This window comes from Rhinolophus ferrumequinum, chromosome 24 (genome assembly GCF_004115265.2).
Source record: "Rhinolophus ferrumequinum isolate MPI-CBG mRhiFer1 chromosome 24, mRhiFer1_v1.p, whole genome shotgun sequence".
Classification (NCBI taxonomy): Eukaryota; Metazoa; Chordata; class Mammalia; order Chiroptera; family Rhinolophidae; genus Rhinolophus; species Rhinolophus ferrumequinum.
In genome coordinates this window covers 891146-917487 of record NC_046307.1, presented here as the reverse complement: position 1 = coordinate 917487, position 26342 = coordinate 891146, and the positions used below count along the sequence as shown (strand labels likewise).

General features: G+C 37.5%; 1 protein-coding gene across 2 annotated transcripts in view; it reads left to right on the top strand.

The window, feature by feature from the left end:
- The window catches only part of GCSAML (germinal center associated signaling and motility like), a 35584-nt gene extending 9933 nt beyond the window's left edge, over positions 1-25651 (top strand). Inside the window, exons 2-5 of one of the 2 annotated variants that reach the window (XM_033095832.1) lie at positions 1043-1102; positions 7526-7575; positions 23969-23997; positions 25157-25651. In XM_033095832.1, coding sequence (XP_032951723.1) covers positions 1043-1102; positions 7526-7575; positions 23969-23997; positions 25157-25399 — 382 coding nt within the window. In that variant the 3' untranslated portion in view covers positions 25400-25651. Of the gene's footprint in view, positions 1-1042; positions 1103-7525; positions 7576-23968; positions 23998-25153 lie in introns of both variants that reach the window. The other variant, XM_033095831.1, reaches the window with a different exon arrangement.
- The last annotated feature ends 691 nt before the right edge of the window (positions 25652-26342 follow it).

The window sequence follows — 26342 nt, the reverse complement described above, 5'->3', positions numbered from 1 at the left end:
AGTGAAATTAAATTTTTCCAGGTGTACAATCTATACTATTAAGTAATTATTACATTCAAATTTGAGTACTTGTGACTATTGTCTAGAAATCTCTATATCAGATCTCATCCTATAAAAGAAAAGGGTCTCTTACTCTGCAAATTTGACTTACTTTGCTTTTAACATATGTCAATGTCTAACAGTGTTTCTGTATTTTTTAACATCAACACTGAGGAAATGCCTACAATGAATATTGGCAGTAAACAGGTGTGAGACTATATTTTATATGCAAGCAGGAAGAGGTGTGATAATAGAGAGAAAAGAGCATTCAAAGAAATGCCATGATTGGACAACGGGTGTAGTGGAAAGCTGGGGTGTGTTGCTAACTGCTGTGTAAGCATGAAAGGCACTGATTTCTCTGGCCTTCACTTCATCATTTACAAGTGCTTGCTGCTTGATTATCCCAAGGATGGTGATAATTGATGGGAGAGCACAAGAGTACTATGCACAACATAAAGTTCCCTGAATGTAGCTGAAGATCACAGCAGCCTATATTGTACACGGGTGGCCAATAGCAGGGCTGGGAGAAGCTTGCTCTGGCTCTGAGAGCCAAGGCTAGCAGTCCCATACTCCATGGGATGGATGTGGGTGAGCTGCTGATCCCACCTCGGCTTGCTGGGGAAGCCTCACCTTCCTTCCTGTCCTGAGGTTCTTAGGCTCCTTCTACTCGCTTGGCCCCACCCACCTCTTCTGGAGATTCGGGAAATTTACATAGATTATGATAAATTTCAGCCCTGGAAATTTTCTGATTATAGAAATACAAACCTGAGAGAATCAAATGCTATAGGCATTTCATCCCATTGTTAGCCTGCCCTCTGTGGTTAATTTCTGAATTGCATTTTATGTCTGTGACTGCATGTCAATTCTGAGGGAAAGATTAAGTTTGGAAAAAAAATGGCAGGCTTTGTCTTAGTGATAGAGAAAGTTAGAAAAGGGGGTGAAAACATTTGGAGGGACGTAACAACCTCTTTTATTTATTTGTTTTTAATGTGTTTTCATTTAGTTGCCTCAGAGACAATCAAAAGAAGTCCAGGAAGGTAAACCCAGATGTGGAACAGAAACGGTAAGAACATAGCATACAAAAGTGTTTTTCTCTGAAATTTACGCCCCAAATTTCTGTCCTGTGAGAGTGGACATCTTAGACTTCTTAGAGTCACAATGATAAAGTTCTTTGGTGACTTCCTGTAAGACTTGGCAGAAGGTGAGATGGTGACTCAATGGAAACGAGACATGAGGTATTAGTGCACATGCTTTGTTTCTTTTCTTTCTTCTTTTTTTGTTTCAGGTGTACAATACAATGTAATAGTTAGACATTTACACCCCTCACAAACTGATAACCCAAGCTACTACCCCTCTGACATCATATATAGCTGTTACAATTCCATTGACTCTGTTCCCTATGCTGTACTCCATATCCCATGACCATATATATATAATTGAATGTCAACTAAATTATAGTTGACATTCAATTTTATTCAGCTTCAGCTTCAGGTGTATAGCACAGTGGTCAGGCACCTACATCATCCTTGAAGTAGTCTCCCTAATAAGAGAAGTGCCCATTTGACACCCTACGAAATCTTTACAACATTATTGATTATATTCCTCAAAATGTCATTCATATCCCTGTGGCAATATTGTGAATACCAATTTGAGCTTTTTAATCCCCTCACCTTCTCCCTCATCCCCAGTCCCCCCCCCGCAACAAGCAACCATCAATTTTTCCTCTTCATCTCTGAGACTATTTCTATTTAGTTTGCTTATTTATTCAGTTCTTTAGAGTCCACATACAAGTGGGATCATATGGTATTTGTCTTTCTCTGTCTGACTTATTTCACTCAGCATAATGTTCTCTAGGTCCATCCCTATTGTTGCAAATGGTAAGATTTCTTTCTCTTTTATGGCTGAGTAATACTCCATTGTATAAATGTACCTGCTTTGTTTCTTAATGTTTATATAAAGCAAATGTATAAATGTGTAGATGAAATAAAAGAAGTTTGTTTTCCATTGGCTATTTGTAGCGGCCATACTTCCAACTTATTCTTTATGTTTAGCCAGAATAACATTTAGAAAATGTAAGTGTAATCATACCTTTCCCTAAGACCCTTTAATGGTTCTCTGTTGCATCCAGAATAAAGTTCAAACTCTTTACCAGGGACTGCAGTCCTCTAGGGATTGAGCCCTGTGTGCTGCCCCGCCTCATTCCCCACTCTTCTTGCACAGTGCCCCCAGGCATCCTGCTCTCATTTCCTGTTCTTCAGGCCACTAGACTTAGCCTCACTGCAGGGCCTTGGAACATGCTGCTGTGCCATGCACACGGTTTCTAGTTCCGGGGCTTGTGCTCGCCGACATCTCTCCCTGAAGATGTAGGCTTTCACTCTCCTCTGCAAGACCCCTGACTACACTCTGTACGAATACGCCGTGTGGATTTCCTGCACTGCTCGCTACTTGTACTTGCCATGCTTTTCTCTCAACTTGTAACCTGATATTAGTTAGTTTACCATGTGCTTTCAAGGCACAAACCACTACATGTGGACTAACCCCTACAAGACGCTCAATGGAAAAAATAAAAAAAGAACAGTGGAAAAACATCAGATAACTGGACACTGATAGCTTGCCCCAGCTTAGATGAACAGAAACACCATGCTTGTTTGTTAATCATGGGCGTTTCATATCTTGGCATTCAGCCTCTTTCCTAATCATTTAATCTCAAGGTCTGGGTTTCTATCTCAGAGATAGACCTTTTTCTTTTACACAGTGTGAAAGGGTGGGGGGCTGAGGGGAGGACCCAGGTATTTGTTGGTGATATGAAAAGATGTTTGCAGGAATCCGCCATTTCCTATGTTCCACCTACACTTTCTCTGCACCAAGAAAAAGGTAGAAACAGTGGAGTGGCTGTGCCTAGACTGTGTGACTCTTTGCAACTCCCCTTTAAATTATAGCAAACATCTGGTGATGTTACTGAACGAAGTTCCTTTTTCCAGGCTGCCATGAGTCAGCTCTGTATGGAGTCAAGCTTTATCATGTCTAAAGTGAGATCTTCATCAGCTGATAATCTCTAATTTTTCCCGGTTACAGGAACTGAAGTGTCAACATTTTCAAATACAAGCAAGTCTTTATTACAAAGAAACAATAACTAAGTGAAGAATAATTACATGTCTAGGGTGTCCCCATGCAAGCAAATTCTATGAGTGAGACACAGAATTTTAACCAGCTTGGGGAGGAAAATCTCAACCATCCCAAAATCTCAATTTTGACCATCCCAATTAATTTCAGTGAAATACATGTAAGATTTATATGGGCTAGAAATGATTCAATTTTGTTTTTGGCTAATTTGACAGGATAATGCTCTTTGAATAAAGTTACGTTATCTACATCTTCTTGAGTCAATTTTGGTTATCTAATTTTACTAGACTATCATTCATTTAACTCATGACTTCAAATATATTTATCAAAATGATAATATAAGCTCTTTCAAGTCACTTAACTTTTTAACAATTTAGGTTTGTAGAGGTATAGTACAGTAAAATTCACTCTTTTTAGGTAAATAATTTGATAAGTTTAGAAAAACATATATAATCATGTAACCATCACCTTCACTCAAGATATAAAATATTTCCATTTCCTCTCCCCTCACCTACAGCCCCTTGAACCACTGGCCGGATTTCTGTTTTGCTTTTTCCAGGACGGCACAGTGTTGTTACTTTTATCTTTATTGGATTCTTACTTCTGCTTACCTTAGTTTTTGAAATTGATGCTATTCTGTTTTGAATTAAAAACTTAATTTTCGTGTTTTTAATTTCTTTCTGTTTGGAAATGGGAGTATGTAAGAATATAACATTTACTTTAAAAATATTTTATCTGTACCCCACATTTTGTTAAAGGAAATGTTATTATCCAATATTTTATTTGCTTTTTATTTCTTCTTGTATCTGAGTAGTTTTTAATTTCAAGCATTGTTTTAGATTTTTTACATTAAGTTCTAATTTTATTGCCTTGTTATAAGTATGTGTTATTTCTGCTTTGTGGATTTCATCAAAGTCCTTTGTCATATATTAAGTATCAACTTAGACAGGTTACTTATACCTTTTAATTTTAGTTTCTTCATATGGATTTAGAATTTTTAGAATGGTCTTAGAATTTTTAAATACTACAACTTTAGATTGTGGTTGTGAAAATAACGTTAAAAAAAATCAATGCCTATTCATTACCACAGCTCCTGGCTGGAACTAGCATTCCGTAAGTATGAACTAGCATTATGTTCATTATGCCCCATAGGTTTTGAAAATTACTATATAAATTTTTGTTTAAGGATCACAATTTTGAAATTAATCTATTAAAGAGAGAATTAATTATGTATTTCAGATAGTCTACATCATTTTTCTTACCTTTAGTTATTGGCTGTGAGAAATTAATTTACTGCTATTTTGTTTTCATTAATATTCACATTTTCTTTTTCTTTGCTTCATATTGATTCTAAATATGTTGGTGGGTAGCAATTTATGACAGTCATAGGTGTTTGGGGTTTTCATCTTTGTCATGCCATCTCCTATCTGGATCTAGTTCTGAAATGAGAGAAGGGAGGTTTGCTAACGGCTTTATCTTCTGGGGTATGAGAAGGCCCATGTGGCGGAAGGGAGAGCGAAAGTGAGGCAGTGGCAGGGCCCTCCCTTGGCAAATGAGAAGGATGAGGGGGAGTATAGTGTTAATACTTAGTGTTGTCTGGTCCAAATTCCACTATCAGGTTGTATTACTTTGCTCAGGCTGCCACAACAAAGTATCACAAACGGGGAGATTTAAACAACAGAAATTTATTTTCTTACAGTCCTGGGACCCTAAGTCCAAGATCAAGGTGTCAGCAGCGTGGTTTCTCCTGAGTGCCCTCTCCTTGGCCTGTAGGTGCCTGTCTTCTCCCTGTGTCTACATACTGTCTTCCATCTGCACCTGTCTGTGTCCCAGTGTCCTCTTCTTGTAAGGACACCACTCGAACTGGATTAGAGCCCACTCAATGACCTCATTTTAACTAAATTACCTCTGTAAAGACCCTGCCTCCAAATACAACAGTGTCATTTTGGGGTCCATGGTGGGAGTGTGGGGGGGTGGAATTCACCATATCAATTTTCTTTTTGGGGGGGGCATCATTTAGTCTATAACACAGGTCAATTAAAAGAAAAAAGCTTTAAAAAGAAAACCGAAAGAGATTTTCACTCTCTGGAAGTTACAGTGAGGCACAGGACTCAAAACTGTCCCACTGTATTTAAAACAGAGAGCAGACAATTAGCAGTAGGTGGTAGTAATTCATAACCTGGACTTAGACAGGCTTGTATTCATGGCCAGACCCTCAGAACCACAGACAGCTGGCTGAGCTAGCTGGACTCATCATTCACCAACCCTTTTGCAATATGACTTTTCATTTTACAAAGTTCACATGTGGTTTTACATTCATCGTTTGTTTTCTTTTTCTTTTTTTTTTTCCACTAAAGAACTCATAGGTTTTATAGCCTCTGAGTACTAAGATATTTGACAATATGTTTTCTTTCCTTGGAGGGTCATGTAGTTCTGGGATCATCCTCTTTTCCTCACAACTTTGTGAGTGTGTCTCCAGGTATGGAGTCTGGCCCACCTTAAGCTCATCTTATTGATCTCTTGGTTTTACATTTATGCTTTTGCAATGGGTGTTCTAGAATTCATTATTTATTCTTAAAGTTCAGAAGCATTGCATATCTTGGTGTTCCATGTGATTTGTGGGGTTTTTTTTTGTTATTGTTATTTTGTTTTTTGGTAAAAGCAATTTTGAGATACAAGTCTTTATTTCAGGAGTTTTCTTTTATTATATCATTAGATACTTTTGTTTCATTTGTTTGGATCTTATCTCCAGGAATAACAATTATGTGCACATTAGGTCTTGTTTTTTCCCCATAATTATCATCCTTTCTCTAACCACTCTACCTCCTTATTTTCTGCCATTTAATTGTCATTTCAAGCATGCTTTACATACTACCAATTTATTTTGAGAAGAATTTCTATTAGCTTTTGATGCTTTTAATTCTGTTTTAATTTCTCTAAAGATTTTATAATTTCTTTCTATTATTTTCCTGATTTATGCTAGCCCACTTTCCCTCTCCATGTATTATTATTATTAACAATAACTAAAAATATAATTATTGCCTTATCTGCCTTTAATATGTTGTTTCTTCATTTTTGTGCATTATTTTTGATATCCAGTTCATGTTTGCAACTTTGTGCTTGCTGCTTTAAGTGGAAGCAGGTCATTTGTGAGATAAAATGGTGTGTGTGAATCTTTGTGCATTTGTTTGGGGACAGTGCAGAAAAGAAAAAAGCTGAGATTCAGGATTGATTTTGATGTTGTCTCAGACTGCTTCCTCACCAAATGTTCTCTTCCCTGTGCTCTGGGAACATTCCTGTTCTGTGTGTATTACCGACTTTGAGGTGGGAAGGTCATTACAGGTGGTATCCTCTATATTCCTGTCAAGTTTAGTAGTTTGGGAGACAGAAGAACAAAATGTACTGTGCTGGCAACTCCATCCCTTTTTAGCCCCCTCTGTTGCGTGTGGAATTGTGTCCCTGTAGAAATCATCTCTATTTCTCTCATCACCAGCTCACACTTAATATCTGTCATTGTAAATTTGTATTTAGAATTCCTAAGACCTTCTCATTTACCTTTAAGATATATACTCCCTCACCAAGAACAGCAGAGAAATAAATTCACTTTCAATCTTCTCCCTTGAATATATCCATATTTCACTATATTGCACATATATAGTTCATACATGTTGTAATAAATATAGTCTGATAATCTAGTAATTCCTTAAATTTCATACAATAAGGGGTTTTATTTTCCATTTGTTAAATTATTTCCCTTGATTTAGTGGTTTTTTTCCTGCTTTATTAAAATATAATTCAAAATAAAATTGTAAGACATTTTAAGTATACATCATAATTTTTTTTTAATTTATTGGGGTGACAATTGTTAGTAAAGTTACATAGATTTCAGGTGTACAATTCTGTATCACATCATCTATAAATCCCATTGTGTGTTCACCACCTGGAGTCAGTTCTCCTTCCATCACCATATATCTGATCCCCCTTACCCTCATCTCCCACCCCCTACCCCCCTTACCCTCTGGTAACCACTAAACTATATACATCATAATTTGATATATGTATAAATTGTGAAAGAGTCCCACCCCACTGAGTTAATTAACACACCTATCACCTCCCATATTTATCTTTTTGCTTGTTTGATTTGGTAAGAGCATTTAAGTTCTATTCTCTTAGCCAATTTCAATTATATAATACAGTGTTATCAGCTATATTTCATGGTTTTACAGAAAAAAAACTAGGGTAAGCAAACTTTTATTTATCTTTCGCATTGTCAATCTAGGTTAAGAGCAATGAAGCATTTATTTCAAGTGCAATTTCAGCTTCAGATAGCTGGAGTTTCTCATGTAATCTCTTTTCTTTGTAGGCAGGAAATGACTACAGTTGAGAGACAAAATCAAGGTCAAGATAAGAAAAGTAAGTCATTGCTTGATAATATTTTTTATACTAGGGAAGTTGTAAATTTAAACATCCAAATTAGCTGAGATTCTGATACTCTGTTAGGATGGGAGGAAATTTTGTTTGGAGTCCTTATAGAGATGTCTTAGCCTTCATTTTTTTGTCTCACAAAAAGGATATTATTCTTTGTATTACAGCAGTATCTATATACAATTTATTTCAAGCAACACGTCACAAACTTCTATTGAAGCAATTAATCAAAATCCTACTGATTTTAATTTCTATATTGTTATTTTAAATAGGGCCATTTTGTATATGCACCCCTATGTTTATTGCAGCACTATTTACCATAGCCAAGACTTGGAAACAATGGAAATGCCTATTGGTAGATGACTGGATTAAGAAACTGTGGTACACTTAAACAATGGACTACTACTTGGCTACAAAAGAGACTGAAATCTTACCATTTGCAACGATATGGATGGACCTAGAGGACATTATGCTAAGTGAAATAAGTCAGTCAGAGAAAGACAAATACCATATGATCTCACTTATATGTGGACTCTAAAGAACTGAATAAATGAGCAAAGTAAATAGAAATAGTCTCATAGATATAGAGGAAAAGCTGATTGTTGCTAGATGGGAGGGGGTGGGACGAGGGAAAAGATTAGAAAGCATAAATTTGTAACTACAATATTGCCACGAAGATATGAAAAACAGTTTGGGGAATATAATCAATAATGTTGTAAAGATTTTGTAGGGTGTCAGATGGGCACATGTCTTATTAGGGAGACGACTTCATGGACAGTGTAGATGCTTGACCACTGCACAGTACACCTGAAGCTGAAGCTGAATAATATCATATGTCAACTATAATTCAACATATATATAGTCATGAGATGTGGAGTGCAGCATAGGGAATAGAGTCAATGGAATTGTAATGGACACATACAATGTCAGAGGGGCGATAGATTGGGGGAGGGAAGTTATCACTTTGTAAGGGTTGAAATGTCTAACTATTACATTGTTTTGTACACCTGAAACTAATAATAAAAAAATAATAACTAAATAAAATAAAATAGTTCCGTAGGTGACTGATGCACAGCTGGAAAAAAAAAGGGCCATTTTGAATGTTAGCTGGTGTTAAGTGTATTTTTTTTTCTCATGTGTTTGCTTTGTTTGACATAGTGTCTAGGTGTAGTAATGATGTAATTACTTAAAATGGACAATTATGAATAACAATGTTCAGTTGCTAGGGACAGGCCAATATGAAGGAAACTCACTTTTTCTCATTGCTGTTACTTCAACTGTCTTCTCACCTTACAGTCAAGCTTCTTCAAGGCATTGTGTAGCCACATTATTTGGAACTTTGCATTTCCCTATCATCTCTCAGCTCCACTGAGTGTATTTGATGGGCTATGAAATAAATGTATTTCACCAACATCATAATGACCATAAACAGCATAACATACTTAAAAAGCATCATAATGTATTGCACATAAAATTGTCATATGAGACAATTATTTTAAATTAAATTTATTGAGATAACACTGGTTAATAACATTATGTAAGTTTCAAGTGTACAATTCTATAATACATCGTCTGTGTATTGCATTGTGTGTTCAGTACCCAAAGTCTAGTGTCCCTCCGTCACCACATATTTGACACCCTTTACCCTCTTCATCCACCCTCTATCCCCCATGTCCTCTGGTAACCACTTTTCTGTTGTCTGTGACTATGAGCTTTTTGTTTGTTTGTTCACTTGTTGCTTTTTGTTTTATATATCACATATGAGTGAAATAATATAGTTCTTGTCCTTTTCCAATGACAAAGTTCTTTTGATTGTATTTAATGTATATGGTTGTACTGAACCACGGCATAAAATGTGTTTCTAACTATGGGTCATGTTGAAACAAAAAGTTGAATGCCTCTACCCAAATGTAGTTACTACAGACTTGCAAACGCAATATTCAATCTTAATCTCGATCTCTTTATCTCTAGCACTTACAAATGTCGCTCCATATCTCCCTCCTGACATCTCCCTTCCTCCACTTGACACCACACTCCATTGTTTGCATCCTGGGTTACAACTCCCTTTCTGCCATCTAACACTACCCTTTCCTGAGTACACAGAAAATACTGGTGCTCCTCAGTGATCCAACCTGGGAATTTTTTACTCCCTTAAAGAGTTTGTGTATGATTAATCTTATTTCCTCTTCTAATATTTGGAGAATTTTCTCGTGAAGCTATGGTGGTCCAGGGTGATATTTATTGTGAGGAATTTTTTACATGAAGATGCAAATGCTTTTGTTGTTGTAAAGTATTCACATTTTCTGTTCAATTTTGTCAGCATTGTAACATATATTTTTCTCATTAAATCTGTCTTTTTATTAAAATTTCAAGGTCTTAAGTTTAAAATTATTCATATTCTTACATGTATTTATATGTGTCAAAATTTTCAGTTACAGTTGACATACAATATTATACTGGTCTCAACATAGTGATTAAACATTTGTATAACTTATGAAGTGATCTCCCCTATGTGACACCACACAAATGAGGTCGGACGATTAAGTTCGCGAACTAGAAAAAGTGCTACCTACCTCATTGCTGAATACCACTACGGTCACCTTCGAAGTCCTCCCCTTGGGAAGCTATGAACTGACGCCAGCGCCTAGTCCGCCCTTCAAAGCAATTTTGGAACTCTTTTTCTGGAGTGGCCATCACAGCTGTCATCGTATTACCCTTGATGTCCTGAATGTCGTCAAAATGTCTTACTTTCAATATTTCCTTTATCTTCAGATAAAGAAAGAAGTCATTGGAGGCCAGATCAGGTGAATAGGGAGGACGTTGCAATACAGTTATTTGTTTACTGGCTAAAAGCTCCCTCACAGACAGTCTTGTAAGCTGGTGCATTGTCGTGATGCAAGAGCCATGAATTGTTGGCAAAAAGTTCAGATTGTCTAAATTTTTCATGCAGCCTTTTCAGTACTTCCAAATAGTAAACTTTGTTAACTGTTTGTCCAATTGGTACAAATTCATAATGAATAATCCCTCTGATAGCAAAAAACATCCAGCCTAAGAAAAAGCTTGTGAGTTTATTTGAGCCAAACTGACGACAATTGTCAGGAAGCAAAATCTCAATGGATTGAGAAAATGCTCCGGAAAATGGCCTTTTGCAGCTTTTTTTTTATACACAGACCCAAAGGAGGAGAGTTACATGAAATCCATTGGTGATTAAGGGGATGGGAGAAAGCAAAATGGGGAAATCTCTGGGATTGGATAAATGTAAATTGGAGAGACAGGTACTTCTTTCACATAGGTGGTACAGGATAGTTAATAGTTCACATAGAGATGTTGATCAAGGGACAAGAATAATAATGAGGGATTCTGTACTTTCCTGCTCTGGTCCAGAAAAAGCGATTACTGACGTTCCAATGATGTCATCTTAGGTGCAAAACGACAAAAGACAGGCCCACTCAAAGGCACAGATTAACTTTATGCAGGAAGCTTTTAGCTAAAAATGTAACTTCCCGCCATGGTCCACTTAGTTATGAAATTTTTTATGCTCACGCCATCTTATGTGGTTATTTTCAGTCTCCTCACCTTGTTAGGTTTAATAGGTGGCCCCTTTTCCGTCCTCACCTCTGATACAAAAAAAGATTAGCAACATCGTTGCAACAAGTTTGCAAACTTAATTGTCAGACCTTCGTTTTATTACAATATTACTGACTATAGTCCCCATGCTGTACTTTACATTCCCATGACTGTTTTTATAACTGACCATTTGTACTTTGTAATTTCTTCACCTTTTGCACCAATCTCCCCATCCCCTCCCATCTTGCAATCATCAGTTTGTTCTCTGTATGCATGAGATGTTTCTGTTTTGTTTGTTTATTAATTTTGCTTTATAGATTCCACATATAAGTAAAATCATATGGTATTTGCCTTTCTCTGACTGACTTATTTCACTCAGCATAATACCCTCTAGCTCCATTCATGTTGTCAAAAATGGTAAGATTTCATTCTTTTCTATGGTTGAGTAATATTCCATTGTATATGTACCACACCTTCTTTATCTATTCATCTGTTGATGAACACTTAGGCTGCTTCCATATCTTGGCTATATTGTAAATAGTGCTTCAGTGAACATAGGGATGCATATGTCATTTCAATTTAGTGTTTTGGATTTTTTGTATAAATTCTGAGAGGTGCTGGGTCATGTGTTAGTTCTATTTTTAATTTTTAAAGGACCCTCACACTGCCTTCCATAATGGCTGCACCAATCTGCAATCCCAGCAACAGTGCATGAGAGATCCCTTTTCTCCACATCCTCACTAACACTTATTGTTTGTTGATTTATTGATGATGGCCATTCTGACCAGAGTGAGTGGTATCTCACTGTGGTTTAAATTTGCATTTCCCTAATGATTAGTGACATTGAGCATCTTTTCAGGTGTCTATTGGCCATCTGTATGTCCTCTTTGGAGAAATGTCTGTTCAGGATTTTTTTTTTTTTAAATTTATTGGGGTGACAATTGTTAGTAAAATTACATAGATTTCAGATTCTTTATTACATCATCTATAAATCCCATTGTGTGTTCACCACCTGGAGTCAGTTCTCCTTCCATCACCATATATTTGATCCCCTTTACCCTCATTTCTCACCCCCTCCCCTTACCCTCTGGTAACCACTAAACTATTGTCTGTGTCTATGAGTTCTTGTTCAGGATTTTTTTAATTGGATTTTTTGGTGTTAAGTTGAATGAGTTTATTATATGTTTTAGATATTAACACCTTATTGTATGTCCCATTGGAGAATATCGTCTTCAATTCAATAGGTTGTCTTTTGGTTTTATTGGTAGTTTCCTTTGCTGCACAGAATTTTTTTTAGTTTGTTGTAGTCACATTTGTTTATTTTTTCTTTTGTTTCCCTTAAGTGAAGAGATATATCCAAAAAAAAATATTACTAAGAGTGATGTTACTGCCTATGTTTTCTTCTAGGAGTTTTATGATTTCACATCTTACATTTAAGTCTTTAATCCATTTTCAATTTATTCTTGTATATGGTGTAAGAAAGTGGCCTACTTTATTTATTTATTTAGCAATGTCTGTCATTTTCCCAACACCACTTAGTGAACAGACTGTCTTTACACCATTGTATATTCTTACCTCCTTTGTTATAGATTAATTGACCATATAGGTGTGGGTTTGTTCCTGGGCTCTCTATTGTCTTCCATTGATCTATGTGTCTGTTTTTATACCAGTACCATACTGTTTTGATTACTATAGCTTTGTAGTATAGTTTGATATCAGGTAGCATGATACCTTCAACTTTATTCTTCTTTCTTAAGATTGCTTTGATTATGTGGGGTCTTTTGTGATTCCATAGAAATTTTAGGATTATTTATTCTAGTTCTGTTAAAAATGCCATTGGTATTTTGATAGGGATTGCTTTGATTCTGTATATTGCTTTGGGTAGTATGGACATTTTAATGTTAATTTTCCTATCCGTGAGCAAGGTACATACTTACATTTATTTTTATCTTTTTCAATTTCTTTCTTTATTGTTTTATGGTTTTCTGAGTACAGGTCGTCACTTCCTTGATAAATTTAGTCCTACGTATTTTATTCTTTTTGGTGCAATTGTAAATGGGATTATTTCTTAATTTCTCTTTCTGATAGTTCATTATTGGTGTATAAAAAAATAGAACTGATTCCTGAATATTGATTTTGTATCCTGTTACTTTACTGAGTTCATTTATCAGTTATAATAGTTTTTTTGTGTAATCTTTAGGGTTCTCTCTATATAGTATGTCATCTGCAAATAATGACAGTTTTACTTTTTCCTTTCCAATTTGGATGCCTTTTATTTCTTTTTTTTGTCTGATTGCTGTGGCTAGAACTTCCAGAACCATGTTGAATAAAAGTGGAGAAAGTGGGTAACCTTGCCTTGTTAAGGGGAAGGAATGGTTTTAGCTTTTCCCCATTGATTATGATGTTAGCTGTGGGTTTATCATATATGGCCTTTATTATGTTGAGGTATGGTCCCTCTATTCCCACTTTCTTAAGAGTTTTTATCATAAATGGCTGCTGGATTTTGTCAAATGCTTTTTCTGCATCTATTGATATGATCATATGATTTTTATTTTTCATTTTGTTAATGTGTTGTATCACATTAATTGATTTGCGGATGTTGAACCAACCTTGCATACCAAGAATGAATCCCACTTGATCATGGTGTATGATCTTTGTAATGTATTGCTGAATTCTGTTCGCTAATATTTTGTTGAGGATTTTTGCATCTATGTTCATTAGGAATATCGGCTTGTAGTTCTCTTTTTTTGTAATGTCTTTGTCTGATTTTGGGATCAGGGTGATAGTGGCCTCAGAAAAAGTGTTTGAGAGCTGTGGGGACAGAGCCCCAGAAAGCAGTTTCCAGGCTCTCGGCCTCATGTGGAAAGGTGCTGGCTCAGGTAGTAAATGGCCATCAGCTGTGGCTGGTTGGCCGTCAGCTGTAGCCATTGAGCCATTGGCCACTAATATAACTGCTGCGGCTACGGAGGGAAGTTGAGGAGAGAGGAGGAGAGAGGAGGAGACTGAAGGAGAGTGGAGGAGAGTCGGTCGGTTGGCAGCAAAGCGGACAGCAGGTCGCACGTCGTGTAAACCCAGTGAGACCATAGTGGTATGACTTCCCTACCTATGGCTCCGTGGGTGTTCCTTTTTGGCCTAGCCATGTCCTGCGTTCTTGTGTGGGGAGCGGGACCAGAGACCCCACCGGACACCCCGTGTGACACTTGGCGTAGTCGGCAGGATACCCTGCCTGACACCCCGCAGGCCACCCCGCACGACACCCGGCATGACAAGAGCCTTCCCTCCTTCGGGATTTTTGGAATAGTTTGAGGAGAATAGGTGATAATTATTTTTTGAATGTTTTTTAAAATTCACCTGTAAAGCCATCTTTTCCACAGCTTTTGTTTGTTGGGAGCTTGTCGATTACTGATTCAGTTTCCTTGGTGGTAATCTGTCTATTCAGGTTTTCCGTTTCTTCTTGAGTTAGCCTTGGAAGGTTGTATGCTTCTAGGAAATTGTCCATTTCTTCCAGATTGTGGTCAGAGGAGACAATTGGTATGATTTCAATTTTCTTATCCACTCAGCCACCCTATGTCTTTTGATTGGAGCATTTAATCCATTTACATTTAAAGTGATTATTGATAGGTACAGAGCTGTTGCCATTTTTTTTTATTTGTAGTTAGATTGTTTTCATCTTTCTTCTGCTTACGGAAGCCCTTTTAATATTTCCTGTAATGCTCGCTTGGTGGTAATAAATTCTTTTAGCTTATTCTTTTCTGGGAAGCTCTTTATCTCTCCTTCAATTTTAAATGATAGTCTTGCTGGATAAAGCCATCTAGGTTGTAGGTCTTTGTTTTCCATCACTTTGAGTACCTCCTGCCACTCCCTCTTGGCCTGCAAATTTTCTGTAGAAAAGTCATTTGATAGTCTTATAGGTGTTCCCTTGTATGTAACCCGCTGTCTTTCTCTTGCTGCTTTTAGGATTCTCTCTTTGTCTTTAAGCTTTGCCATTGTAACTATAATGTGTCTTGGTGTGGACCTGTTTGGGTTTATCCTGGTTGGAACTCTCTGCACTTCCTGGGCTTAATTATTAATTATGTCGGTTTCCTTCACCAGGTGAGGGAAATTTTCAGACGTTATAACTTCAAATATGTTCTCGATCCCTTGCTCCCTCTCTCACCTTCTGGTATTCCTGTGATGCACATGTTGTTGTGCCTGATGTTATCCCAGAGGTCTCTTAAACCACCTTCATTGTTTTTATTCTTTTTTCTTTTTGTTCTTCTGTTTGTGTGATCCCCGCTAACTTGTCTTCTAAGTCGCTGATTCGATCCCCCCTGCCTCATCTAACCTGCTGGTAATTCCTTCAAGTGTGTTCTTTATTTCAGTTATTGTATTCTTTAGTTCTAACTGGTTGTTCATTATGATTTCTTTATCCTTCTTTATGTCGTCACTAAGCTCCTTAAACATTCTTATCATCAGTGTTCTGAACTTTGTCTCTAATAGGTTGGTTACCTCTATTTCATTTGGTTCCAATTCTGGAGGTTTCTTCTGCTCTTTTATTTGGGACACGTTTCTTTGTTTCCCCATTCTGGCTGACTCTCTGTGTTTGCTTTGATATGTTAAATAGATCCCCTAGGATTCTTGGTTTTTGCTGGGTTATCTTATGTAGTATGTATCCTTTATATTTGACTTGCACCACTTCCCTATTCTCCTGTGCGTGTGCTCCAAAGGTGACCCTTGTGTTGTGTATATTGTCCTATTAAAGTTGATCTTTAATTGCTTTTGGCTTGTCAGTAGGTGGGATTGACTCCTAGTCTGACTAGTTGTGAGACGTGGCTCTGCCCACAGTGGATGTTCTGCTGCGTGAGGGTTAACCGCTCAAATGAGGCTTGGCCCCTATGGGCTCTTGTGCCTGTAGAGAATTCCCTCTGGGTGTGTCACTTGTAGGTCAAACCCCGTAGTACTCTGCTTTGGTCTGAAGTTGGCCTCTGGGTGTGTTGAATCTTGTGCCTCTTGAGCTGGGCCCTGGTATAGGGCAATTTCAGAACAAAGCAAATCACCAAGTACAAGAAGAACAACAACAATAACAAAGAAAAAACCAAATACACTCACAGTAAAAACAACTGATAACTCACACTCAACACAGGCAAAAATATCAAAAATACAAAAACAAAACAAAACAAAGAAAAACAGCGCCAGTTTTGGCTTAAGCCCATCAAGTAATTTCCAGGTTGTCCTCTGCTGTACCAAAGAGTCCTCTGCGTCTTGTGCAGGCAGAGGCAGTCACCTGGTGCCCAGAGTGACACTGGGACTGCAGTTCTAGATGAGTGGGGCTATTGGGTCTGGATGGTAGTTTTTACAAAGTCAGTGCAGTTTCTGCTCTTGCCTGTACATATGCGCACTGAGAGTAACACAACCAGCCCTGTGCCCAGGTCTCCTGAGTCTTAGGGCACTTCTTCTGTGTGTGTGTGTTTGTGTGTGAAGGGCGGGAGATTTCTGAGCTGCTGAAAGCCTGAAGCTGAGTCCGTGGCCTGCTGCTGACCCCTGGGTGTGTCTCTGCTGTTGTAATTGCTCTGCCCTAGGCAGGTCAGAACAGGTGGGGGTTGGGGATGGAGGGGTCTTCTCTCTCCCAGCCCAGCAGTGTCACACTCTTCCCAGCCTCTTCCCTGGGTCAGAGCTGCCAGCCAGGTCTTCCCAGATCCTGAGCACTATGGCTCCTCTGTAATCTGACATTACTCCTCAGTTCAGGGGCCAGCTTGAGTTTCTGGAAGGGCGGGGGTAAGATTGGGAGAGTGGGGGGAGGGGCCCAGGTATCCTTTCTGACCTAGGGTATCTTTTCTGACCTAGGACCCAGCTGAAGGTCTCAGCTGAGGTTACTGCCTCCAAGGCTGGATACCGCTGCTCTCTCGGCGGGAGAGATCAGCTGTGGGACGCAGGGAAAGAGCCCACTTCCTGGCTCTTGTGGTCTCTGTCCTGGGACCCCCTGCGTCTCCGCAGCCACAGATGCGGGCTGCATCTCCACTCTGCTCCCTTCCCTCTTCCCCTGCGCGCCCAGTTTGCCCACCTTCAAGTAATCCTCCTACGAGTCTCTTAGCTGTTCTGTGTGATGAGCAGAGAGTCCTTTGATGGGTTATAGATGTTCAATTTGAGGTAAGTTCCGGAGGAGAACTCAAGAAGACCACCTCCCTTCCACCATTCCTATGACATCCTGATCATGTGATTTTTATCCTTCATTTTTTTTTATGTGGTGTATCACATTAATTGATTTGAGGATATTGAACCAAACTTGCATTCTTGGAAGAAATCCCACTTAATTATGATGTATGATCTTTTTAATGTATTGCTGAATTTGGTTTGATAATATTCTGTTGAGGATTTCTGTATGTGTTCATCAGGGATATTAGCCTGTAATTTCTTTTCCTTTCCTTTCCTTTCCTTTCCTTTCCTTTCCTTTCCTTTCCTTTCCTTTCCTTTCCTTTCCTTTCCTTTCCTTTCTTCCTTTTTTTCTTTAAGATCTTTGTCTGGTTTTGGTATCAGGGAAATGCTGATCTAGTAAAATGAGTTCGGAAGCATTCCTACCTCTTCAATTTTTTGGAATAGTTTAAGAAGGATAGGTATTAATTCTTCTTTGAATGTTTGGTAAAATTCACTGTTCTTTATTTTTATTTAAGTGTAGTTGAATGTAATCTTATGTTGATTTTATTAATTTCAGGTTTATAATATAATGCTTTGACATTTTTATACTTTACAATGTTACCACCTCACTAATTCTAGTAATCATCTGTCACCGTGCAAACTTATCACAATATTATTGACTATATTACCCTTCCCCTTTTCACCCATCCCCCCATCCCCTCAGTTCTGGTAACCATCCCTTTGGTCTGTTTCTACCATGTTTCCCTGAAAATAAGACCTAGCTGTACAATCAGCTCTAATGCAGTTTTTGGAGCAAAAATTAATACAAGACCCGGTATTATATTTTATTATGTTATTACATTATAGACATGGTCTTATAGTAAAATAAGACCGGGTCTTATATTAATTTTTGCTCCAAAAGACGAATTAGAGTTGATTGTCTGGCTAGGTCTTATTTTGGGGGAACACGGTCTTAGTCTATTTTGGTTTTTGTTTGTTTTGTTTTGTTTTGTTTAGATCCTAGAGAGTACTATGCTAAGTGAAATAAGTCAGGCAGAAAAAGACAAATACCATATGGTTTCATTTATATGTGGAATCTAAAAACAACACAAAACAAAACACAAAAATACTATTCTTATAGATATTTAGTGTTAGTAGGATCTGTAGTGGTGCCTTCTTGCTCATTTCTGACATTATTTCTGTGTGTGTATGTGTGTGTGTGTGTGTGTGTGTGAGAAAGAGAGACAGAGTTCATGTACTTTCCACCTATTATTTGATTAATCAGTTTTACCAGAGTTCATTAATATTTTTATGGAATCAAATTTTATGTTTTATTAATCCTTTAGCACAGCAGAGTGTCTGTTCCTGAGCCCAACTCCAACTGATATGTGGATTACTTAAATTCTAAGAGACTCACCAAATATTGTTCTGCTTTTACAGGAAGAGGAGATGGAACTTAATTTGGATGAGGTTATTCTGAAATAATTCAGACTATTAACCCCCGAGAAACTTCACTGGGGTGCAGGAACCTTCGTTTTTCTTAGACATGCTATGTGTTTAAAGTTGCTTCGGGTACCCACTTTTTCCTATTCACCAGGACCGATCAGCCTTGTGTTTTCCATGTAGTAGATCATTGTTATATGCTGTGGATGTATGGAATGATTAATGTTCCTGCAAAGCAGATTTTGACAGAGAGACAGAAATTGATAAAACCCTGAGATACACCATTGCAGCTGTGCTGGGTTCTCTCCATGTAAAATCAAATTCATGTTAGATATCTACCATTGTATGAATTTAGTCAAATAAACAGATCTTATGCAGCAGTAAATACAATGAAGTTGCCATCTAGTTAAATTTGAAAAATGTCCAAGACCCAGCCACCTTTTGTCCAGGTCCAAACGGGAAATTAAATGGGAAAGTGATTAAATCACCACCTCTGCGTCTTTTCAATATTCAAATAAATAACTTCCTAATCTCCTTAGGGAGGCTATATTGCTGTCAGTTTATTTCTTTGTTTACATCACATTTGGGTCAAGTTACAAGAGCAGGTTAAAAGAATCAAAGTGATGATGCTCCCAGTTGGTCAACAGAGCTATTTCATACATGTTTTCAAGTTTTGGTGAAATTCACAGGATGTGTTTCCATAAATACTTGTTGTTGTTTCATTTAAATGTTTTTTTCTCAATTAAAGTTGACATACAATATTATATTAGTTTTAGGTGTACAATATAGTGATTAAGCATTTATATACCATGTGTGGTGATCACCCTGATGAATCCAATATCCATCTGACACCACGTAGTCGTTTTAATATTACTGACTATATTCCCTATGCTATACTCTAAATCCCCATGACTATTTTTTAACTACCAATTTGTAACTCTTAATCTCCTCCCCCCTTTATAAATCCTTCCAATCCTCTCCCTCCACATCGAAATGGTGTCTGTGTCTATGAGCTTGTTTCTGGTTTGATTGTTCATTTGTCCTCTTTTCTAGATTCTACTAATAAGTGAAATCATATGGCATTTGTCTTTCTCTGTCTGACTTACTCCTCTCAGCACAATACCCTCTAGGCCTTCCAGGTTGTTGCAGATGGCAAGTTCTCACCCTTTTTATGGCTAACATTCCATTGCATATATGTACCTCCTCTTCTTTATCCATTCGTCCATTGAGGGACACCCATGTTTCCTCCATATCTTGGTTATTATAAATAATGCTGCAGTAAACATATGTATGCACATTTCTTTTCAAAGTAGTGTTTTGGGTTTCTTTGCATAAATACACAGAAGTGGGATTACTGGGTCCTTCTTAGTCTCTTGTTATAGCCTTTGTTTTAAAGTCTATTTTGTCTGGTATAAATATTGCTACCCCAACTTTTGTTTGTTTGTTTGTTTGTTTCCATTTTCATGAAATATCTTTTTCCATTTCTTTACTTTCAGTCTCTGCATATCTTTTGATCTGAAGTGCATTTCTTGTAAGCAGCATATGTAAGGGTCTTCTTTTCTTATTCATTCAACCACCCTATGTCTTTTGATTGGAGCATTAAATCCATTTACATTCAAAGTAGTTGTTGATAGAGATGTAGTTATTGCCATTTTAGTATTCATATTTTTTATCTTTTCCTTCTTCCTCTTAAAGAAGTTCCTCTAACATTCCTTGTAATACTGGTTTGGTGGCAATGAACTCCTTTAGCTTTTTCTTGTCTGAGAAGCTCTTTCTCTGTTCTTTGATTCTAAATGATAGCTTTGCTGGATAGAGTAATCTTGGTTGTAGGTTCTTGCTTTTCATCACTTTGAATATTTCCTGCCAATCCCTTTTGGCCTGCAAAGTTTCTGTGGAGAAATCAACTGACAGTCTTATAGGAGCTCCCTTGTAGTTAATTAACTGCGTTTCTCTTGCTGCTTTTAAGAGTCCCTCTTTGCTTCAAAATTGGCATTTTAATTTATGATGTGTCTTGGTGTGGGCCTCTTTGGGTTAATCTGTACTTCCTAGCCTTGAGTGTCTATTTACTTCATATGGTTAAGGAAATTTTCAGTCATTATTTTTTCAAATAGGTTCTCAATCTCTTGCTGCCTGTTTTCTCTTTCTGATACCCCAGTGATGCAAATGTTATTACATTTGATGTTGTCCCAGAGGCCCCTTAAACTATCCTTATTTTTTTGGATTCTTTTTTCTTTTTGCTGTCTGAGTGGGTGTTTTCTGCTATCTTATCTTCCAAATTGCTGATTTGACCCTCTGTTTCATCTAATCTACTGTTAATTCCTTCTAATGTATTCTTCATTTCAGTTATTGTACTCTTCATTTCCAACTAGTTCTTTTTATGTTTTTTTATTTCCATTTTTATGTTTGTTATCTCTTTGTTGATGTTCTCACTGAGATCATTGTGCTTCCTTATAACCAGTGTTTTGAACTCTGCATCGGGTAGATTGCTTTTTTCATTTTGTTTAGCTCATTTTTTGTAGCTTTGTTCTGTTCTTTTATTTGGGACATGTTCCTTTGTCTCCCTATTTCACTGCCTCCCTGTGTTTGCCTCCCTGTGTTTGTATGTATTAGGTGGAACTGCTATGTCCCAATCTTAGTAGAGTGGACTTATGTAGTAGGTGCCTTGTGGGGCTCAGTGGTGCAGTCTTCCTGGTCACCTGAACTGGGAGCTACAGGTATGTCCCTTGTGTGGATTGTGTGTGCCCTCCTGTTGTAGTTGAGCCTTGGTTGCTCTTTGTAGGTCAATGAGGAGGACTGACCCTCAGGCTGATTGGTTGTGAGTACTGGCTATGATTACAGTGGAGAGGCTGTGCAGCTGCTGACCCTACAGAGCAGGGCTCTGGTGCCTGCCCATTCATCCCTTTGGGTGTGTTGTCTGTGGAGGTGGCCTTCCTCTGGTGCTTTGCCACAGTTGAAAGCCAGCCACTGGCAATGCTGGCCCTGGGGCTTCCTGCAAGGGGCTTGCCACACACCAAGTTTAGCCTCCACCTGTGCCCTTCCTGGGGCCACTTGGTATGAGCCAAAAAGCAATTCGCAGATGTCTTCCACTTGTGCTGGGCTTGGAGGTGCCTGGGAGAATTTAAGCTGGGAACTGAGTCCAGCTGCTACTAGAGCCAGGCTTGAAGTTGCTTAGCAAGAGGTACAGAGCATGCCAAAACCAGACACTGCATATTTGTGAACCTTTGAGAGTTTTTAGGAAAGTATGCAGCATGAGACAAGACAGGCCATTGTATGGAAAAGTCACTGGAAGTGGCTTGAGTGGGCCTGCAAGTTGAGTGGGGCAGGGTCTCAGGTAATCACCAGGGTGGGTCGAAATATGTTAGCCAGGTTGATGCATATTCAGATATGGTGCTGCCTGCATCTCAAAAAAAAATTTTTGAGAGGGCTCAAAAAAGGAACTACGGTTTCTGCTACCATTTTTGTCTGAGAGAAAGCTGCCTCTCTAGCCCCCTCTCTGAAGTCAGACACCTCAGTTCCTCCCCTTATGTCCCTGGCACTTTTCAAACTGTTGCCTCAGCACTGGAGTTCAGAGCGAGTGAGTCTGCTAGTGAGTAAGTCCATGCATAGGCCCTTTAAAAGAAACACGTGGGACTCCAGCCGCCCTCCATCTACCTCAGCCACAGTCTCTGTTGGATTTCATAGCCAGAAGTTATGAGGGCTCCTCTCCCTGGCACTGGAATTCTGTACTGGGGAGCCTGGTGTGGGGCTAGGACCCCTCACCCCTCAGGGGGTGGATGTCTGCAGCCAAGATATCCCTCCCAAATTTTGACCACTGCACGTGGGTTTGGGAACAGCCCATTCCATGTCTGCAACTCTTACCCCTCTCTATGTGGCTTCTTCTGTACATCCTTAGCTATAGGACTTCTGTTCAGCTAGACTTTCGGTGATTCTCAATGATCGTTGTTCTGTAGTTTAGTTGTAATTTTGATGTGATCATGGGAGGAGGCAAGCAGAGCATTTTTCTACCCACCATGTTGACTGGAACTCTGTTACTTTGCTTTTTATTTCTTTTTGGATCTAAGCAGTTTTTAATTCCAAGCATTGTTTTACATTTTTAATAAGTTTTAAATTTATTGCATTATTATCAGTGTCTGTGTTATTTCTGCTTTGTGAGTTTTATCAAGTTATTTGTCATATATCATATATAAACTTTGAGACAAGTTACTTATATTCTTTAAATTTTGGTTTCTCCATATGGAAAACAGTCTTAAAATTAAAAAAAAAAATGCTACAACTTCAGATTGTGGTTGTGAAAATGACATTGAAAAATCAATATCTATTTATTAGCACAATGCTTTAGCTCTTGAATCACAAATTTAAAGTCATGATTGTACCATTTCCTCTGTTTATATTCTCCAGAAGCTATCAGATCACAGACCAGTCTTTACATTCCTCATTCTTTTCATAATGGTCTGTTGGAGCAGTCACTTAGGCTGGCCTCTTCCATTCAGGTGACTACAGATAAACGTATTGGGTTGAATGGCAGAGAAGACATTGCAGTCTACAAATAATAGTAGGACTACTAGATTTACCAAAAAACAAACAGCAAGTTAAATTCGCATTTCAGAAAACAATGTGATGCTCACCAATGTATTATTTCATGGACTTGGGGAAAGGATAACAGGGTACATTAGTATACTCACTTTAACATTCGTATACTCCTAAATCTTCAGATATTTTCCTGTATTTTTTTTATAACAAGGAACACATGTGTGGTAGACAGAATAAAAACCCCCAATGATATCCAAGTTTGAACTTGCTTTTTTTTTTTTAAAAAAAAAATGACAACAGGGACTTGCAGATATGACTAAGATAAGGATCTTGAGGTGGGGAGAGCATCCTGGATTGCCCAGGTGAGCACAGTGGGAACACAAGGGTCCTTAAAAGGTGGAAGACAGAAGCACAAGAGACTGTCATAGTGATGTAACAGTGAAAAATCCCAACAGCCATTGCTGGTGTTATGTTGCTGGCATTGAAGATAGAGGCAGCCATGATTCAAGGAATGAGGACAACCTCCGGAAGCTGGAAAAGGCAATGAAACAGAGTCTCTGCTGTCAATCAAGGAAGGAAAACCCTCATTATCCAAGACCAGAGGGGCAGCTTAACTGACAAGAGATACTTATTGGAGGTTGGGATTCAGGTTAATATATATATATATCTCCAAACTGTAATGGTCTAAAACTCTTAGATTTTTGTTTGTTTGTTTGTTTTCATCCTCTAGGTAAAGAAGTTTCATCCACTTCTAATCAGGTAATAAAAAATATTACATTTGTCTGATAAATGTCAAAATACAGATGACTTTATAAACATAGCTGTAGGTCTTCCTTTACTTGCAATTTCTGAATGCATTGATCAATGTTTTCCATATTTTGAATCATAATCTTGGAATTTTAATGCATAAATAGAAATAAATAAAAATTAAAAAATATTTTTAACTTTTTAATTTAGATTGGAAACTTCTTGTCCCAATTTCACTGAAGTCTATTATTTTAATTTTCAAAATTATTATAACAAAAATAAATGAAATCAAATAAATATATACTTATAATCTGACCATCATGAAACATCAATTTATTTAGCTTTCCACATTTCTTTACAATCCTATGCCCATGAATTAGCATTTATATTTACAAACCTGGTGGATATCAACAAACATATGAAAAACATTTATTCTTTTTAATACTACATCACAAACATTTTATTGATTTAATTATTATGTTGTATTTAAATTTTTCTTTCATGGTGTATCCAATTGAAAATTTATTTAATCACCATATATTTCATCCCTTTTACCCTCATCTACCACCCCCCTCAACCCTTACCCTCTGGTAACCACTAAACTGTTGTCTGTGTCTATGAGTTTTTGTTTCTTCATTTGTTTGTCTTGTTCCTTTGTTGGTTTCAGTTTTATATACCACGTGTCAGTGAAATTATATGGTTCTCTACTTTTTCTGTCTGACTTATTTTGCTTAGCATAATAATCTCAAGATCCATCCATGTTGCTGCAATTTAAACTCTAAATTTTACTAATTATATTTTATCTTATAAAATTTATAGTTATGTAATTTGATTAATTACTTATTGAGTTCTAATTGTTGCTTATATTCGGTCCCAATATGTGTGACCTAAACTGTACAACTGCTTTCCTCTAGATATTCAGAAGGAGAAGAGTATCTTTCTTTCCTCTTTTATTATATGAGGTGAAATAAAAGCAGAATGAATAGTAACTTAGAGCATAGTTCGTGTTGCTTAAATGGGGTTTTTAAGACACCAGGGTTTGAAGAAAGGACTTTGGGTACTTGTGGTGTAAGATCACCATCACAAAAGAAGAAAGGAGGATTGCAGCACTGAGTTCAAATTTGATGGATGATTATGGATCCTTAATTTCTTTCTTCTTTGTGCTTAGCAGGAAAATGAGAGTGGCAGTGGTTCTGAAGAGGTGTGCTACACTGTCATCAGTCACAGCTCCTATCGGAGGCCCTCCTTGAACTCCAATGACAATGGTTATGAGAACATCGACTCTTGTACAAAGAGAGTGAGATCCTTTAAAGAAGGGTCGGAAACAGAATACGCCCTCCTCAGGACAACTTGTGTTACTAGGCCTTCTTCCTGCACCCCTGAGCATGATTATGAACTTGTGCTTCCCCACTAGAACCTCATGCCTCATCATCTTTCAGTGACAAAGATGGCACAGAACAATGCCCTCTGGGGAAGTCTCTCTCAACAGTTCATAAAACATTCATTTCTGCCCAGAGTTTAGAATGATACCCTTTTACTCTATTGTCTTGGGAAACTCTTAGACATGGCATCTCTGTGGTTTGTGTGAAGCCATATAAATTGACATAATGATATAAAGTATTCTACATCTTTTTGTTTGTAAAGTTGGAGGACATAGAGATGGTGGGGAAATAAGCATCTACAAATATTTGACCTAAAATATCCAATTCCAACCATGCTCTCCAAATTTCAAATGCCAGTATTCGCATTCCTAATTATTTGTTTTAGTTTTAAAGTGTCATCCACTCAATAAACTAAAAATATAAGACCAGTGAAGAGACCCTTTGCTAGCCTGATATTTACTTCAATTTCACCTTCTACACGTTTTTGAGATTTTCCATGTATTTTGGATTTTACTTGTAGTAGCAGTTCAAAAATCAATAGTTTTTGATATTGGCTTTTCTGAGAGGAGAAGATGAGCCTGCCATTAAAAGAAGAAATGCATCAGGTTTAGTTGCCCATTGTCTTTCTTTCCAATAGCAAATAGAATTTTGTTCAAATATTAGTAAAAATCAAGTAAATTTGTACCTTAGCTTTGTTCACAACATACTAGGTAGTTTAACCTATAATTAGTTGCCTCTGCTAAAGAAGAACAAATAGTGTCTGATTTTACATTTTGGGCATATTGGCAAATAACCCATTCATTTTATTTTAATTCCCAAGGAACTTTTAAATGATATGCCAACTTCCTAATAAGGACACAAATGCTATAACTGATGAAACATCCGTTATTTTTTTTCTATATAATGACTTTTTGGTAATACATAAATATCAATCAATAGATGGACTATTAGATGGACTGGCTAAGTTTTGACTCC